Here is a 19,888-nt window from a genome sequence, read left to right as displayed (position 1 = left end):
TTTGGCTACAGTGGACTGCTGGAAGCTTTTGATTTTTTCATCCATTCAGTTTGGTTTTACATATAGGCTTGTTACTAGTGGCTTGTGTCAGCTTAAAAATTGGCCAAGATCCAGATCTGCACGGTTGATTGTTGAAAATCTTTCATTTTACAAGCTAAGCATGCAGCAACTGCATAATTTTATATATCCTTGCTTCTTCACATTTCCCCAACATTATATTTTGGCTGTGCATCTGAGGTGTTTTTTCCCCATTTAATTTTTCTCTTCCCACAGTGATGAAAGTGTACACTATAGACAAGTATTTCCTGGTAAGAGAGTATCTCTAGTATTGCTTACAAAAAGACCACATTTATAGGATATCACACCTATAGTGATAGAACTTTCTCTCTCCCTCATCTCTCTCCTCCATCTCCATATCTAAAACAGAATATTGACTCCATAGCAAATAAAACTTTAAAAAATAAATTTCTAATATTAGTGAGCTATCATCTAAAATGGATATGTACAATACAAGAATAACCAAATTTCTCAGATAAGTTCCTTGAATCTTTACTATAAGCTAGTCAGCTGTATCTAACAAACTAATACATGCCATTTTTAGAATTGAACTCCATAAACTCTGGGCTTTATTAGCTGCTAGTAAATGTTTACTCTTTTGTTGTTGGTTTTTGTGACAGATTTGATCAGTCTTTTTCCTTTTAGAATACATGTTTTTAATTCAGGCGCGGAATATTTATATAGTTCACTGTTCTCACTTGGATTACTTTTGTCAGGCACTGTATATTTACTTGCACATTGGTGCAGGCTGCATTTTCCAGCCATTCTGTTATTCAGAGAAATGTTCAACACCTGGCAAAATCAGGCTGTTGTGTAGAATTACTTCTGAAAGGTTTATATGGAGCTTTGAATGCATAATTTGTGTGCCACGTTGGTATCCCTTGCAAAGTGTTCTATTGCTGTTGCAAAACAAAGAATTGAAGGCCTAAGATACGACTTCTGAGAAATATAAATGCAAAGCAACACTCACATGATTGTATAGAGTGTAACTGACCCATGACGGTCAGCATGATGTTGTGATGGAGGAAAATATTACAGCTAGAACATTCTGGCTTCTGTTCCACTTGACTTTGAATACATTATCTCTTAGCTCTATCAGCTTTGAATTTTGTTGCTTCTGATGGATTACTGATAAACTTGTATTCACAGTTATTCCAGGGCTTCTTTGAGACCCTGCCTTTTATGTATGGAAAGCAATTTGTAAATGCTGAAACTTCCTACTTTTTCTCAGTGAAATAAGACTTTCTTGTTTTGTGGAAACATTTGAAATTCTGCTTTGAAGCATACTGATTTTAATATTCTGCACATGTTTTGTTGACAACAGTAAAGGAAAATATTATCATGGAAGGATAGATTCTTTTGCACTGCGTAGAGGAAGATCCATGAAGAATCTGGTCCTGTAAATAGGCTCAAACCACTTTCACTGGGCGCTTTCACAAGACAGTTTGTTGTGGACATGGTGCAGCTATTCATGTTTGCAGGTTTTTCAGTATCCGCATGACATTGTCATCTGCAAAACACTATCCTGTCCCATCCCCTCTCCCACTTAATCTGGCTTTACTATTTCCATGTGTCTTTAAATAAATGATTTTATGCAGAAATGGTAAATCTGGTTTAAATGAGAAAATAAAATGAACATCATTTTATGAGGCTAGCGTCATGTGGACACTACTCAAAACTTGCATGCATCAGCAGCACTATGTCCACAATGAACTGTTATGGAGAGATACCCACTATGCCTTAAAAGGGTGTATGTGTGAAACCAAGATTTGGTTTAAAGCCAGAGAGTTATATTATTGCACATTTAGTCCAATGAGCTATCTCACACAGAGCTGATATTTCTGTATATATTTAAGTTAACAGCATAGTAAAACTGGAAATCTGGAGCCCTTTTACCTTAAATAAACAATATGTTCCCGGTGTAATAGAAAAAGGATTACCGGTAATAGATCCCACACAAAAAAGTCAAGAAACTGAGCACCATTCAAGATTTCTTTCGTATACCAGTGAATGAGTGCCCCCTTAGCTGTCACACCACATGAAATAGAACAACAGACACACTTCCAAGTTTCAGGACAGATCTGCCCATCATCCCTAATTCCCTTTCCCTCACCATTCAACACTATTTGTAAGCATAGGGGGAAAGGTGATAAAATGAAGAATACCTGAAATTGTAGATTTCTCCAGACTAGTTAAAATTGCATTTTGCTCTCTTACCTCTATAGCGGGTCTCCATCACCATCGCATAGCATCCAAGTCATAGCAGCCTTTTACTTCAGTCTCAAGCACCTTTTTCTTCATAGATTCCTAGAATTGTAGAGTTGGAAGGGACCCCAAGGGTTTCTTCAGCAGTCACTGGAGGTGACATGTATTTTCCTAACTGCTGTAGACCTTAATGCTTATGGTAGTATTCACTGCTCAGACATTTAGCTGCCTTATTGTCTTCTTTTTAAGTTTCAGCCCTATTGCTTGCTACTTGTTTTTGCTGTTGTGTTATTGTATCTTGGAATTGTCTGTCCAATAAAAAGGTATCCTAGGAGACAAGCAATAGAAAAGCTAGCAAGACCTACATACAGAAAAGGGGTTGGGTGTTCAACATAATTAAACATTGATTGTTATTAGACTACCCAACATCAGAGAGGATTGTTTTTTGCCAACATTGTAAGGTTTTTATTGGTGCAGAAGGTCTCAAAGGAAAAAAACAAAAAGGAAAGTAACTAACTACTGAGTACCTTATTGTGTTGTGAATTCGTACTCTCCCCTCCCTCCCCAATATGAATCTGATTTATATTGCTGCTTCCTGTCTGGGTTTGTCTGCTGTCTAGTGCTGAGTTTACTTTGCCACTATGAGGTCAGTATATAAAGATTTAACACAGATCTGATTTGGTTAGGCAATCCTTTCAGCTTTATTAAATCAACAACTAGGCAAATCCCTAATACAAAAAATCCAGGCAGGGATGATATCATAATTATCATATTCTAACACAATAAAGCAAAACTATATGACTTAATTGAGTGGAACTCTACCAAACCCTTTCTTTGATTGATAAATCAGGTTATGTCTGATATCATAAAAGGAAGTCTCAGATCTATACTCATTAGCAAACCACACCATCCTCTTCCTTCCCCCACCAATGTAACCTTTGCTCATTTCTTATCTAGTTTTCTGCAGTGCTTCATGTTGAATCTTTCTAGTATTAAAACCATTTTAGAATAAATGTGCACACTGCTATTACCAGACTTTAAACAGTAAGGGCCTCCAGCTTGCCTTAGCCCGAATATAGCACAGCTGAAAGTACCCAACACTTTAAGGCAGATAAATGTAAACTACCGGTATGTCAGTAAATATTCTGGGTTGTATCCAACCTAGCTGGTCATATTCAGACCCACTGAAATTAATGGACACGACTAACTTAGTCCCATCAATATCAATAGGTCTCCTTTGAGTAAAACTTACTTGGCTACAACCCTGTATTTGCAATAATAGCAATACATTGCAGGTACCAGTTCATTGTGCAATCAACACACACACACTGCAAAATGTATATATAAAATAATATATAAAAATACTTACTGTTCAGTAGAAGAGAGTGTTTGAAATAATACCAAAATATAACTCTGGTACAGCTGTAAAAATTAAGCATGACTATCAAGAGCTGGGTGCTAAATGTGAACATCTGGAGGTGGGAAACTAAGGGACACTGGAGTTTGGTCAGGTGTTGTCTATGTGAGACCATTCAGTTATTTCTCTTGTAGCAATATAGCCACACAGTCGGGCTGTGTTTTATCTTAAACTCATACTGAAGCCATGAACTAGGAGATCTATATTTAACTTCTATTCTGCTTCTCTGGAGACACTTGCCAGATGTTGGTCTCTGGGTTAAAGCTACTTATTCTCACCACAGCCTTTTGTAGGTTAGAAATTACCACGAGCATTTGTTTTAGTAACATTATATTTTTCCTATAGCCTGCATGTCTTTGGTCAGGTTTCTCAGTATTTATATCTTAGAAATTAAGCTCCATCTCTCTGCCGTATGTTTTTCTCACTGTCTCATGCTAAATAGTATTGCATGTGTAGAACGCAATCACCAGCACAAGCCTCTGTTTCCCAGTTAGTAAATCACTAGACAAGGGGTTTCCTGAAGGAAGGGAAATGCTGATTTTGAAAGTACTTGGAGATGGAGGGATTTGTGAGTGCTGGATGTGCTGAATCAGTGATCCAACACCCTCAAGATGCATGGAAAAATTCACAATCTGCTTGCTGAGAGCTGCTCGTAGAAAACTAGAAGTGTTGAGATGATTCTTAATACTGAGCATGTCTCCAAACTTAAACCACTGGAATGTTATCTTCACTGATAACTCTATTGCTTACTGAAGTGTTTGAGTCAATTATAACAGGTATTGTACATACCTTGAACCTGCTTATAAACTTTACAGGTTATGTATGTCACTAAAGTCTTAAAACCAGGACGGAGCAAAATAATCAGTCAACAGAAAATTTGGGGATGGAATTTGGTCTTTGTGGGGTAGGAAATCCCCTTGGAAAAAACTACTCAATTTACTTCCAGATTTGTTTCTTCTATGCCTGTTACAGCCACAATAATCACTACTATTTTGCTGGAAGATCAGGAGAGTTGTCTGGTTGCCTAGGCAATGTGTAGATGCTGTCCTATCTTCCAGCACTGAATGGTTGGGTGGGGGGTTATTCAGTGTCAGGGGGAAACCTCTAGCTCCCTTCGTGCATTGATTAAAATAGGGGTGCAACTTTGCTGCCTGCAAACAAGGTTCCAAAGTAAGCAAGTTAGTTTCAGTTCACCTCTACTTAAGAATAACTGCACATTCTGTAGGTTATTGGCTAAAACTTGATCCAGAGAAATCCAAGAAAGTGTTGGGTTAACACTTGACCCCACCATTCATTGAATGCCTGTTCTCCTTAAGGGCAAGTATCTGCTGCAGCTCCAGCTCCAGTGTATTGTAATGAGCTTGCGTATTCTGAGCATGACCTTTGAAGCCACTTGGAGCATTCCAAAGCGGGATGGTGGGATTAAGTTACAATGCTGACTGAAGAGTGTCAGTACCTAGCCAGCTTCCCAGAAAAGCCTGTGGAAAGCCTTTTAGGGAGGGTGCTCAAAGCTGGTGGGAATCTTTCACCAGACATTCAGCTTAGGCAAGTGTAAGAAGAAAGTGGAGCCGGGGTGCACTCGAGGAGGCTGATAAGTGGAAGGAGGAGCTGGAAGAGTGGCTACAGATGAGAAACAGAGGAACCGAAGAGGAGCAGGGACTGGTTCCCAGTACCTAAGAGGGGAGTGTGTCATCAGCTGATCATCAGAATTCCACTCTCTGCCTTATATTGAGCTCTGATCAGGCCTTGTTAGCTATTTTAGAGCACTGAAGACCTTTTCTTAACCTTTTCTCAGGCAGCTTCTTTTGGAGGCCATGCAAAGCCAGAAGAACTGGTATATGCTTCAACAAATGTTGTGGCAGTCTGATGGATAGGAGGTGCTCTGACAACCCTCTTCCCCCTTATGAATTCACTTCTGCAATTCTTTACCAGTCCTGCATTATTTGTAATGAGTCTATGTTTTCCCACCCCTGTCATTTAGATACTGGGCGTATTTTAATCAACTGAAGAGAATTTTATTATTGCATTAAGTATGGACAAGGACTTATTCTAAGCCTGTAAAAGGGATGGTGTTAATCATTAATCCTTTCTTCTGAAATATAGTTATGGTCTTCATTGACTAAAGGGTGTGGGAATGTATGAGATTATTTGCAATAAATAAAATATTGTACATTTGTTTTAGAATATCTCTTACTGCTGTAACTTATAGGTTGCCTCAGGCATATTGCATTGTGGCAAATCTCTTTTTATTTGTTAATACTAAGGGCACAAACAATATGTTGTATATAAAACATAGTAACAGACTGCTTTTTTTATTCTGTTTGAACCAAAATCCAATGTGTTGGCCTAAATTTTGCAACAGTGTTTCAGTGTGGGTGTGTAAATATAATGGAATAAATGGATGTGGGATTATAGCTACAATTTTATCTTTCTTGCCAGGATTCCATGAGGAACGAGTACTTTTAAAATGCCTTCAGTTTCCAAGAAGGTTCAGCCCCTCTAAATGCAACTTTGATGTTGTGATTTTCTCTACAGGGACTGCTGCTCAGCCCACCCTATGTTGGAACACTGAATATCATGATGAGGATCTGATCCTGAATGGAGATACTGAATGCTACCAAAATACAAGTAAATAAAAGTAAAAGTAATAACATAATAATGACAGAGAAATGCTGCTTCACAAGTTTACTCAGTAAACTCAAATTATTTTTATGGAGAAAAATGGGTTTTTGCACAAAAACATACCGTTAAGCATTTTACAACAATGACATATTGCATTCATTCCTCTTGTGAGGAACATATGCCAAGTAATTATAGTAGTTGTCTTGTAAAGTACAGGGCCAGATATAATCCAAAACTACACTTCGATCTCACGATCAGCATTCTTGAATTATAGCACCATTGACTGAACAGAAGCTGATAATTTGACTTTGATATCTAGGTTATACAACACTTATGGAATTTGCCATATATATCCTTAACTACCCTCCTTAAAAGAACAAAAGTAATGAACACTTGAAGGGCATGGCTATGGTGTACTGGAAGAAGTTGCTGCATTTAATGCTAGTTAGTTCTCAGCTGGATTACCACTGTGTGTGTGTGTGTGTGTGTGTGTTTAGAAGTGTTTAAAAGCTACAGGTGAGTGAAATGTATATGATTACTGCATTGCAGGGGCTTGGACTAGATGGAGTCCCTTCAAACTCTACAATTCTATCATCCTATATAGGGTTCAGAGTACAAATCTCAACTTTGAAAGAACAGTCTGTTTAGGCTGGACGAAAAAGGATTAAGAATGGATATAATAAACAGTTTAAAGACTGCACATATAGCCAAAAACTTCTGGGAGAATGAGAAATAATGGGAATTGCTGTCCTGGGATATATAGAGGACAATGTAGTTCAGAGGTGCTGCTCTATATGTAAAAGTGCAAAATAAATTCATATATTAGAAATCTTAGGAGAAACAAGATGTTTGGATTGAATTATCCAAGCAAATAATAATATAGTACTAAGGACATAATATATAATAATATAGTAGGGACGCGGGTGGTGCTGTGGGTTAAACCACAGAGCCTAGGATTTGCTGATCAGAAGGTCGGCGGTTCGAATCCCTGTGACGGGGTGAGCTCCCGTTGTTCGGTCCCTGCTCCTGCCAACCTAGCAGTTCGAAAGCACATCAAAGTGCAAGTAGATAAATAGGTACCGCTCCAGCAGGAAGGTAAACGGCATTTCTGTGCACTGCTCTGGTTCGCCAGAAGCGGCTTAGTCATGCTGGCCACATGATCTGGAAGCTGTACGCCGGCTCCCTCGGCCGATAAAGTGAGATGAGCGCCGCAACCCCAGAGTCGGTCACGACTGGACCCTTTACCTTTACCTAAGGACATATTACTCTTCATGCTTTTCAGGGGCTTTCTTCTTAGCAGAAACTATGCATGTAGCATCAGCTACCTGCAAAGACTTTGGGACTTGTAGTTCTAGTACCTGGAGAGAAAGGATGCTGTTCCAGGACTTAGGAATGCTTGAGTCTGGTTTCCACTGCTTCAAAGTATGTTGCTTGGCCTTGAAACAGAGGAAGGAAAGGTTATGCATTCATACCAGTGCTCTATACTTGTGGATATGCAATTACAGGAAAAACGTGCAAAATACACTTTTTCACTTGGCTTTTGAGTCATTGTGAGGGTGTTAACAATTTGGTTTAGGGAATAGTCCATTAGAAGTATTTCCGCTTTAGTTTTTCATTATTTTGCTATATTGATTTTAGTTTTGGTTATTATTATTTTTGTATATCTTTTAGTAAACTACTCTGCGGTTCTAATATGAAGAGTGGAATAAAAATGAGATAATAAACAATAATAATGAAAAATGCATTACATTGGTCCGCACAGGGAGTGTCTCTAAATGATTTTATGATGCTATATTTGTTTTTTAAGTTTCCTTTTAGCAGTAATACTTATTTTCTGTCAGTTCATCAACATAGTCCTCACAGCAAAAAAACACTGTATGTTTGGCAGATGTGGCCAATTTGTGCCCCTCCTGAATGACAACTCCCATCATCCCACTGGCCATGCCAACTGGGTCTCATGAAGTTGTAGTTCAGCAACACCTGGAGTATCAAAGGTAAACTACCCCTCGAGGCTTAAATGATAACAACCTGCCTCCCTCGCCCCGTGCCCCCAGCTGAAAAAAATATTACATGTTCATTATCATAGCCTTCTTCCAGTGTTTCTTCAAAAATCTGAATTCTCCCTAATGTTGAATGAAAATATGAAAGTTATCCACAAAAACTGGTGTTATATTATAAAACCACATTTGTATCAAAACAAACTATAGGAATGTTCAGTTTCAACCACTGAATCATAGAATTGCAGAGTTGGAAGGGATCCCGAGGGTCATCTAGTCCAACCCCCTGCAATGCAGGAATCTCAATTAGTTCATACATGACAGATGGTCATTCATCCTCTGCTTAAATGTATTAATATTTATGTCCTGCTTTTTCCAGTAAGAAAGTTAGGGAAATAGGGTAATTATTAGCTTCCAACTGAATAAAGGTTTTTCCTGCCAAGTAAACTTGTAGCAACCTATTTTCACCAAGCTTCTTTATATTACTTAAGGGAGAGGGGAGAATGAATAATTTGGAACAATTTAACTGTAGTATTGAAACACAATATGACCTTAAACAGTATTTCTAATTTTGTTCCATTCATGAGCAAGAAATGATAATTTAAACTACTCTAAACCCATTATAATTTGAATAATTACAATTTATTAATAATTGCGTGATTGGATTTTAAAAGCACAATACAATCACAAATAATCTTGTTGAATTAAGAAACTTAAAGTGAACTAAAAACAACCCTAATACAGCTGGATCATTGCTCAACTTTGACATTAGAGCTCTATAATAGGTTCATAGGAATTCAAAAGCATAAAGGGGGAAAAGACTGATATAGCAACAGCTCTTTTTCTTTTATTCTTTTCATTTTTCTTCTATGAGGTTACAATTTTTGCAGCTGGTCAGAAATATCATGTTTCCTACTGTCTCAAAAGACTGTACATGACTAATCTTAACGATGCTTCAAACTGAACATATAAGCAGCTGTTGAAAATACAGCAGGCATTATGGAAAAGTTTACCAACAAGCATAAAGCACCTTCTTTTATAATGCCTGTTAATATATACGGTATTTGAAGCTATAAACTTGAGCACTGCAGACATTTGCATTTTGCGTCACATTAGTTGTATTTTTTGTAGAAGTTTACCTAATGGACAAATTGACTACTGGTTTAATGGGCAATCATTCTGCAGAGCATTTAACAGAAGCATCTACTGAGATAGGCTTAGATTTTTGAGGCTGATGGTTGAGTTTTTACAGGACAATCCCCAAATGGTAGATGAGCTTTTGGAATAGCTGTAGCCAAGATAATATACTCGTAGATTACTATTTAAGTAATTACTTAAATATTTAAGTATCACTTATCCACACCATTCTATATCTTAATCCTAATAGAATTCAGTCAACAATAAATAGTTTTTCATTCTTATTATTGTGCCAGTTTTTCAAGTTTACATCAATTAGTTGCAGCACAATATACAAATATAGTTTTGATACCTTACTGTACAATGTTCCATCTTAATGCTTAAAAAATGACTCGTTGTTATAAACCACTGACTCCTGTGGCATCTTTAAAGACTTTATTTATTGTGACATGAACCACTGCCAAACAGTAGGACATACTATGTGGACCACCAGTTCACATATTCTGTAAATCTGTGCACTTGCAGGAGCTGTGCTGTTTTTGCTGAACACTGTATTGCAACTCCTAGCCTCAGTGCATTGATCCCCTTCAAGCACGCCAGGCAGTATGATCTGCAACGGTTCCCTGCCTCCAAGGTCTAGTGTCCAAAGAGGAAATAGATTCATGCAGAGCTACTCACTCTGCTGATATGAGGCACCATATGCAGACGCTCTGGACTGTTATGTATACCTTTAAATCAGAATTAAAAGATATTAAACTGCAGATATTTCCAGACATCTCTAATATACTTTACACATTTGAAATCCTACTTTCTTTATTGGCTCGAGAGTCAACATTATCAGAGTGATAAGACAACTCGGCAATCAAAAGTGCCATCAAGCTTGAAAACCTTTGTGGTCAGCATGCTTCATTTGGTAGTTTAAAGTGGCTTGCTCACCCTTTTATTTCTGAATTTATAAGTGTTTAATTCTATAAATTTGAAAAGAGTAAAAGTCCATTATTTCATGGGAGCAAATAGATTTGATGAGCATTTGAATATTTTGGGTTAGCACATTGGCATTTAAAATGCTGCCAATTAGTGCTGAAGGTTCAGAATTCAGCTCAAATGTAGACAATGACAAAATAATGATAATTGGGACAGAAATGAATAGCTCAGAAGACTTTCAGAAACATAATTTCTATCATAAGTCTGAGAAGGAGGGCTGGTAGTTGTCTTAAAGCTAATCCTAACCACAAAGGGTTGTATCCAAAATAGAATACAGATTTTTGCACAACAAAATGTTCTCCCCCTCTCCTCCCCTATGTGCCCCATAAACCTGTAGTAGGGGTTCTCCCAACGCTTCAGAACAAATTTAGGGAGGGCGTGGTGGGAAGAGAAGGGGGAAGTTGATTGATTTATTGTGTTTATGACACTTTTCCCACAATGAACTGTTCCCCATGCAGCTTACAGCAAACATTCAAAACATCAAAATACAAAGCACTGGGAATATAAATAAACAAAATACTGAATTCAATACAGGAGTTAATAAACAAACATTGGCACGTAATTCAACACATCCCCAGATGCAATCTTTCCTCATTAATTGGTCTGAGGAGGGGCAAAACTATTAAAGAATCCTTAGATCAGATATTCTTCAACTGGAGACATCTCCTAATGCAGTTCAGGGCCATTCTAAATGTCGGCACTGCAGGGTCTTCCACATGTCACTTAATGTTAGAGTTTCAGGGTCCAAATGCAGGGATGCATTTGGAAATTGAACTGTTCTTCAACTTGCCAATCACCACATGTCATGTATGGGATTATATGCCCGTGTAAGAAAAATGTACATATGATAAGAATTCTATTGTGGATGCACCCCTGGTGCAACACTACATCGAATATCGCCATACAGATGAGGACATATGTTTTTGGTGTTACAGGCTTATAAGCCACACCCGAATAACTTACCAGATGTTAAAAATATCTTTTTACAATTAGAGTCCAAGTGGATCTTCCACCTAGATACAGTTATTCCAAACGGCTGGAACTTTTATTTAGAATTAAGTTGTTTCCTGTGATCCCTTTTTATGATCCTTTAGTAGATCATCTTTGATGAAACGAGTATTGTCCTGCTTCTGGGCATCTCAAGGCATCTGGCTGGCCACTTTGAGAACAGAATGCTGCACTGGATAAGTATTTGATCTGATCCAGAAGAACGGTTCCTGCATTCTTACAAACTACTTCATCTGTTCCTGTGGCTATGTTGATACCATGTTCCACTCTGGGCAAGGGATCTTCTAATATTGCTCCCTTTCCCTTTCTACCTCTTGCCAGCAAGTTTTGTGGAGCCACCTTTTTGTCCTCTCAGTACCATACCTTCTGGTCCAAATTGCATTTATTTTTTACACTAATCCATCAGTCCGATGGTGGTATTGCCTACTATTTCAGTGTGCATTCTTCCTTGTATACATGTTCCCTACACATTTCCCTTGCAAAATTCTTATTACATGTACAGTAATAAAAAGGGAGGACTGTGTGCCATTACCTGGATATGCCATTTATAATAATTGATCCTGCACTGGGACTTGATTCTGTTCTTGAGATAGGGGCTGTCATCTATCATATGTTCATACTTTTATGAGATAAACATGTAAACATTAATTACCAGCCAACCCCGTGTTTCTGTTAAATTAATATAATGTAGTCATAATCCTATTCAATCCCAGCAATAAAGTAGAAAGCAAAACAATAGCAACGGAAACAATATATAACATAGCAAATGCAAATATTTTTATAGTGTCTCGGGTAACTTTGTTGGCATTGGGCATTGATAACACTCCCACAATCAATCTGTGACCTAGCAATGTGGATGGCAATCAGGGCTGCCAGCAGCCACAGCTTGTACAGTTTTGCATTGAGATTTGAACTACTGGCATCACAAACTTGACAAGGAACAGGATACCGTATTTTTCGCCCTATAGGACACACTTTTTCCACTCCAAAAATGAAGGGGAAATCTGGTTGCGTCCTATAGGGCGAATGCAGGCTTTCGCTGAAGCTTGGAGAGCAAGAGGGGTCGGTGCGCACCGACCCCTCTCGCTCTCCAGGCTTCAGGAAGACATCCGCAGCCTAGGCAGCCCTGCGGGAGTTCCCGCAGGGCTGTCTAGGCTGCGGATATCAGCCTACCGCCGGGCGCGTGAGACACCCTGAAGCAGAGCGCCCCTCGTGCTGGGCAGACATCCGCAGCGTTCGGAGCCCTGCAGGAGTTCCCCGCAGGGCTCCCCACGCTGCGGATAGCAGCCTGTCGCCCGGTGCGTGGGACACCTTGAAGCAGAGTGCCCCTCGCGCCGGGCAGACATCTGCAGCGTGGGGAGCCCTGCAAGAGTTCCCCGCAGGGCTCCCCACGGTGCAGATAGCAGCCTGCCGCCCGGCGCCCGGGTCACCCTGAAGCAGAGCGCCCTGCGCCGGGCAGACATCAGCCAGCCCCACAAGCTCGGGGGACAGCAGGGAGGCGCAGCACCACCATCCCGCTGTTCCTCGACCTGGTTCGGTTTCCCCGACCTGGTTTTCGGGGGGGGGGAAATAAAGGGGGGAAATTTCCTTTATTTACCCCCCAAAAAAACTAGGTGCGTCCTATGGGACGGAGCGTCCTATGGGACGAAAAATACGGAATATGCAGGCCATTTGACAGATAAGTAGCCAAACAAGACAAGACAGGGACTGATGCTATGCTAATCACAACAGCCAACCAACCTCTAAGTAGGTGTTTTAATATATAACGCAAGACCTAATATTAATAGAAATAAAACCCAAATCTATCAATGTTAATTGAATTTTTACTCAAATATAAGTATGATCCTCAATTTACATATTTAACTTATACATTATTTTGATAAGTGACAAAGTATTAAATGAGATAAATTTAGCTAACTGAAAATTTCTTCTATATGTGGAATAAGACACAATTTGTTCTGCTGAATATTACAGAAATGTTGGTCCCTTGTAAAAGTTGGCTTTCCTGAGTGCAATTTCCTGAGTGCACTTATTGTATATTCAAATGTGTCTTGAGAACCAGGTCCTTACTGTGACCAATGCCTAGAGAGAGTAGAGAAGTAAGACATGCTGGAGTGCTCAGACTACTGCAAGTTTTCTCTGCTCTATTTAATGTTCTGCTGATAATTAGAATCAGACCTTTAAAGAATCAGACCTTTAAAGCAGCACTCAGTGTGATGGACCGTTTTCATGTCCCTAGTCTGCAGTGTTCTTCTCTTGGCTTTTCAAAGTCCTGTCTTATCATACCTGTCAAGCTCCTTGAAGAGCAAACTGGAGAGGAATGAATCCATGAAGGATGCACCTCACAATGAAAGACATGTTGAAAATTCTGAGAAAGGAAGAAAAATAAATGTAAATGAAGGGGACCCACTCAAAAACGCATTCTGCAAATAAGGAAACTGAGTATTCTTGTACAGTCTTACTAACAGGTGGTGAGAGGAACAGTACAGATCTGATTATTGTTGAGGCTATAAGATCACTCAGCAATGTTGTATTCTATGTTATTTTTTGGCACTGAGGCCTGGTGCAATGCAGTGATTCATGAAGGTAGGTGATGAGGCAGTTCTGTATACATCTGGTCTGGAATCTCTCGTTTAGGTATTATAATAGATTACACAAAAAGAATGACAGTGAATACCTAAATATAATAAATTCTATTAGATTAACCATAATTACTTAAGAAGTTTATTAGCTCTTATGCAGAGCAAAAATGAAATAATTTTGTTTTTGTTTTTGCACGTTCAAGCTGGTGACTAATCACTTTTATGTTTTGTTCTCAGAACAAAGGAGGGGTGTCTGCAATCTAATTAAGGTTGGTTTGGACTTGGCCAGATAGATAAAATACGTTTGTATTAGTCATTCACCCATCTTTGAAACCCACTTGGGTTTCAGACAACCCTTGCATAGAGCAGAATAGTAATGTGAAAACTGACACACAATTCACTGTGGCGACGGTTCCTAGGCTACTTATGCTGGAGTGTTGGCAACAAAGTCAGTAGAAATACAGTGTGCTAGAGCTCATCCCATGATAATAAATGAACCAGATTGTTGGTAAAAGGGAACACAAACTTATAAGGGAGTAAAGGTAAAAAGTAAAAGTAAATGACCCCTCGATGGTTAGGTCCAGTCAAAGGCAACTATGGGGTTAGATCCAGTCAAAGGCAGCTATGGGGTGTGTGATGGCTGTGTTCTACTGTGCCTCTAAATGCCAGTTGCTGGAAATCACAAGTTGGAGAGCACTGTTGTCCTGCTTACTGTCTTCATTAGGTTCATCTTGGTAATGCCTGCCAATTACTGGCCCTCAATATTTTGTAAATTTGTGGCATCAGGCCTCTTGCTGAGAAATAGCTACATTAAATTTCAAATCATATTGTAATTTTACTGATACCCATGTGTTCTATTTTTTTCTTATAACTTTAAAAACGGAACCGAGTGACCTCCTTGTAGGATATCTACAAATCTGAAAACCTTCAGAACATAAACCTCAAGGAAAAGGCTAGCAGGCATGTATCTCAGGAAACATTTCGCCTCATTTATCCCCAATTAAGAAAAAGTAAACAGCAGGTTAGAATCAATAGCTTTGCCTTCTGCATAGACAGTATTAGGCTTTTAATGAGCAATGCAGAGGTTTTCCATCTGCCCCCAGTATTTGTTGTGGTTCTCTAATCTCATAATGTACCTGAGCTTCAGCTAAACATAGGTATCTCAGCTAAGTTGATTGAGGGTTTAGCCACACTTACTTTTCATCCTCACTTTCCAGGCGCAGTCTACAATTTAAAGCTCTGTCCAAGCACCCCCTTTTCAGCTCCAGAGTTTTCCCTGCGAAAATCCACTCTTTAAAGCTCACTTGGAGCAAACATCAATTTGTGGAAAACCCAAAGCAACTTTGGTTCTGATTCAGCTTTAAAGAGTGGGTTTTCGTGGAGCCTTAGAAGTGTGGACCTCTACCTGGAAAGAGCAGGGCAAAATGTAAGTGTGGATAAGTCCTGAGATGAATAACTTGCTTCCTATACACAACTTCTTTAATGTACACATGTATCAGGTAGAAACAATGACCCAGTTCACACAGAACAGGCCAAACCGAACATGTATGTTCCTGTGTAAGAGATCATAGCCACTTTGCTCTTCTTCCAGTCCTCCTACTGTGAGCAAAGCTATGGGTTGGTTTGAGCATGTTGTTCAAAGTTGGGACTCTGACACTTGGTCACTCTAGATAAACCATAGACAAACTTCTCCAAAAGTGTCCCACTGTCTAACAAATCTAAGCCCTCTTTCCCAGTGGCTCCATGTCATGCATTGAGACCCTGAAGTTCTGCCTCTCTAGCTAGCATTACATGTGGAACAAGTAGAATTTCTGAAAATGCTTCCTTGCAGATTCTAGACTTCAGCGTTTTAGACAGCAACATAAATTTGGCTTGCACAACTCAGTATTGTATTTTTCAATATTAGTTGGACTTCCTGTGTACCATACCATAGACTCCTTTCCTTTATCAGCCTCCATAGATAGGTCATATATCTGTTTTCCTGATACTATTAATGACAATTCTGTCTTTGTTCCTTAAATTATGTCTTTGTTGCTGAAATTCTCTGACCTCATAACGAAGTTACTACTGCTGCCAGTAAAATTAATTATCATAAGATTTTTTTTTCTCATTCACACTGATCAAGACTGTAAAATGTGCAATGTAAATTAGGGCATCAGTGAGTTCATGTCCCAAGAAACTAATTTAAAAATCCCCTCTGGATTTATTGTGAATTTCAAAATAGTCTCTTTTGATGCAGTGCTAGAGGTTCTAGTAGAATTATAGCCAAAGTAACTACAGTTTGGAAAATACAAGCAACGTGATTCCAAAATTAGGCAAATGTTTAATACAAAAGCATTGTGTAGCTTCATATGTGAAGCTCAAATATCTTTTGAGCGTTTCTTGAAATATATATATTCAAACGTGGTTGCTAAAGTGAGAGAAGCTTTTGTAATTTGAATGACTCTTCTGACCTGCTTGACATTTGCATTACAAACCAATATAAGCAACAACAGTAACAAAAACAAATAAAAATGTTAAGCTGTATTTAAGGAAATGACCTTTAGGCTTTGTCAAAACATTATATTGAATGTGTTATATTAGATGAAAGTGGAAACTATAGTTAATTGGAAATTTACTCATTTACTCACAGCCTGTGGCAAAAGAAGGGAAGGGATTGCACACACAGGCAAAAGTTTTGTTCATACTTCTCCTTTGTAAGCCAAGTTTTGTTCATCTGATCACAACCTCTATGACAGAATTGGCCTTTGTTTCCTCCCTCTAATCTGGTAAATCAGTTTAAGTTTTGAATACGATTAGAGGCTTATCAGGCAAAACTTATAATATTGTGTTTTAGATTCTGATGGTCAGTAATGCAGCAATTTTATTAATGGCCCACAAACATGTTTTTAAAATTGATTCTTTTCTAGAAGTGTGTGAACATTTAAAAATATGGAAAATTAAAAAATACATATAGGTAGACAAATTATGAATATTAATTCCAGGATACTTCATTTGGTTGTGTAGATTTTTTTCTTTTCTTGTGCTTTATTTGGTTGAAAGACAAGAGATACTATACTTTAAGGAAAACAAAACAAAAGGTCGAAAACCTGAATAAGAAATGGAAAAAACAGCCTATCTGTAATAGAGCTATGAAAGCCATCCCTGACTGAGGTGAGATGAAAGCATCCATGAAAATAGCCATAAAACAGTACTTTCATACATCATATTCAAATTATTTCAGTACTGTGCTTTATTAGATTAAAATCAAAGACCTGTTTGCATGTTTTAGAAAGTGTATGCTGCCCTCCACCATATGCAAAGCAAGCCATGTTTGCATAAGTTTAATATGTGCACTTTCTGCTAAAAAAAAAGTAAGGTGGAAAATAGTCTGTATATCCCACATGTGGATCTTTGTAAATGAATGAATGTGTGAGGAGAGGAGATAGTTGCTTTGCTCCTCCTCTGGATCTGCTACAGTAAATCAAACCATTGTTTTACTTACCGTGTAGTCCAGACTCAGGCTGGTGGTTTGTCATTTTGCTCACTCGTATAACATATTGCCTAGGTAAGTGATCTACCTCCATGAGCTGTGTAATGTAGAGGGAATTTGACCAATATCACGATCAGAAAAAACAAAACCTGAGATTTTCTTCTTAATAGAACTAAACAGTGCACATTTACCCCCTCAACATTATATAACTTCTAATGTTCCATTGCTCATGAGAATGGGCAGCTTGCTTAGCCAGTTATGTCAGCTAGGTAGCATAAGAACTGCCTGAGTTGAGAAATAAATGTGTTCACTTTATGTTGCACTGCAAATTTGTTTTTACTAATACAAAACTAAATTTAGAAATACATATACCGTACTTAGATTAGAGTTGTAAATCTGAACCTCCTGAAGGTGATCTGCAGAATAAATAGAAATGAAGAGAATCCAAATAAAGAGAAATGCCAGGGCTAGCATTCTAAACATGCAGCCAAGAAATATATGTCTCTGCCCTCTATTAAAGATAAAAGGATTTTGCAGTTAGGGTTTTGGAAACTTTGCTTGTGTAAGTTGCCTCAAGAACATCTAGCAAAAATGCCTTAGCAAAAGAGCTAAGGAGTTAACAGTAAATCATAATCCCCTTTACAAGTGCATATTCCATTGTAATGGAATGGATGGCAAGGTTTGATATACTATTTCCCCAAGTATTATAACTAGGTGCTGTATATTTAATTAGAAATTGATCTAGAGTGGCTTTCACATAACAAGGTACTACAGGTGAAAAAGTACTCATAACTGCACTGAGAGACAAATGCCAATGAATATGGCTAGTAGGGCTATGGTGCATGGAGCCCATTGGCCTACATCTGGTGCATCTATGATCCACTGAACCTGTAGCCTAATCCATGTGGGTTACTTGGTTTGTTAGTGTGCAGTATCTCTGCATCTGCTTTTTATGGAGTTGTCCCCACAATGAGAATTGGTGCAGCTACAGTTTTCCACATGTCCAAGGCCTGCTGTCAGTTACCTAGACAGGAACCCCACACCTTGGAGGGTTTGGCTCCAATTGTTCCGTGTGTATGTGAAAATCACGTACTGTATAATTCAATCCTAGGAGCTGTCCTGTGGCTAGCGGCTGTGTGTGAGAGAGAGCCCCATCCCCAGCGCTCCCAGAGTTGGTGTACCAAGCTGGCCTTGCCCAGCAAGCAAGGCAAAGAGCTTAAAAGCAAACACAGTAGGGGAAGAAAGGTTTTCAGCTGCCCACATTTCTTGGCACTTGTGCAATTTCAGCTAGCCATGTGAGGTTGAAATTGAGCAAGTCAAATTCACGTATGATGCAGGATTACTGTATAAAAAGGTTACTCACACCAATATATACACAAATTCTCTCCTAAAGCTGTGAACAAGAAAACAAAATATATACTTGTATTCTTATAAGGTTTTAGGAAGCTTTAATAAATTTATGCATGCTTGATACTTCACACTTTAGCCTGTGCTCAAAGCTGTTTCTGTAAAGAGAAGAATATTGTCAGTGACTATTCATTCTCATTTCCCACTTTTTTGGAGCTGTTTTTCTATCCCCTTGTCTTGAATTTTTATGATGAGTTTATCTAAGCAGCTATATTCCAGAAAATGCTCTAAAGCACTAGTTTTAAGTCACTAATATTGCATGTTGAATTTGAACTGTGTTCCTAATGGCTGAAAAACACTTCAAGAATTCCCCTTCACCATTTGGAAGACTCTCTGATTGCCTGTGGAAAGCCCAAGGGCAATTATGAGTTATGGTCAGCAGCTGTGTATGCCTAGGTGCTTAGCAGGGCTGGCCTTAATCTGCCTTAGACGATGAACTTCCTTGTATTCAGCTGCAAAGTAGTGCTCCTTCTCACCAGTACAAAATGGGAGTTTGCCTGCATTTGGAGGTTCATAGTGAACAAGATCCTATTTTTTGTACAGGAAGCATAGTGTCCCTTGTGCAAGGTATACTGCTTCCTTTTAATGGGGAAGGTTGTATTGGAGAAAATATAGGAGGCATGTACACATGCTTGCCTGTGTGTTTTATCCTAACATCAGTAATTGTAATGGTGGAGTCAAGATTTCTGTTGGGTGTTAGTGTCTGCAATTCGGAGGTGGAGCACTTAGAAGGATTCTGAGAAGACCAGGGTTAGTAATATTTCTTTCTTTATTAGTGCATAATGTTTGTTTCTGAGAAATGTTCCCTTTTTGTGCAAGTGCCCTTTCACCAGAGTTCCCATCACTAAGCCCCCCAATGTTTTCTAAGTTCTGTAGACACAATTGTGAATGAAAGAACCTTCTGCCATTTACCTAATGCATTACGTGTATATTTCATTTTATATCTTACTTGTGGTACACTGATTGGCTGCATGGTTAGGACTGTGTAAAAGTTGGGGAG

General features: G+C 38.7%; 1 protein-coding gene across 18 annotated transcripts in view; it reads left to right on the top strand.

The window, feature by feature from the left end:
- TENM3 (teneurin transmembrane protein 3) overlaps positions 1-19,888 on the top strand; it is a 1,264,592-nt gene that overhangs the window by 1,002,238 nt on the left and 242,466 nt on the right. For 9 of the 18 annotated variants that reach the window (XM_053402551.1, XM_053402558.1, XM_053402555.1 and 6 more), the window contains one exon: positions 6,215-6,307. The exons of the other annotated variants lie outside the window; for them this stretch is intronic. In XM_053402551.1, coding sequence (XP_053258526.1) covers positions 6,215-6,307 — 93 coding nt within the window. The remainder of the gene's footprint in view (positions 1-6,214; positions 6,308-19,888) is intronic. 18 annotated transcript variants of the gene reach the window in all.

The sequence above is a fragment of the Podarcis raffonei genome, chromosome 9, assembly GCF_027172205.1.
Source record: "Podarcis raffonei isolate rPodRaf1 chromosome 9, rPodRaf1.pri, whole genome shotgun sequence".
Taxonomy (NCBI): Eukaryota; Metazoa; Chordata; class Lepidosauria; order Squamata; family Lacertidae; genus Podarcis; species Podarcis raffonei.
This window is presented reverse-complemented; position numbering and strand designations above follow the sequence as displayed.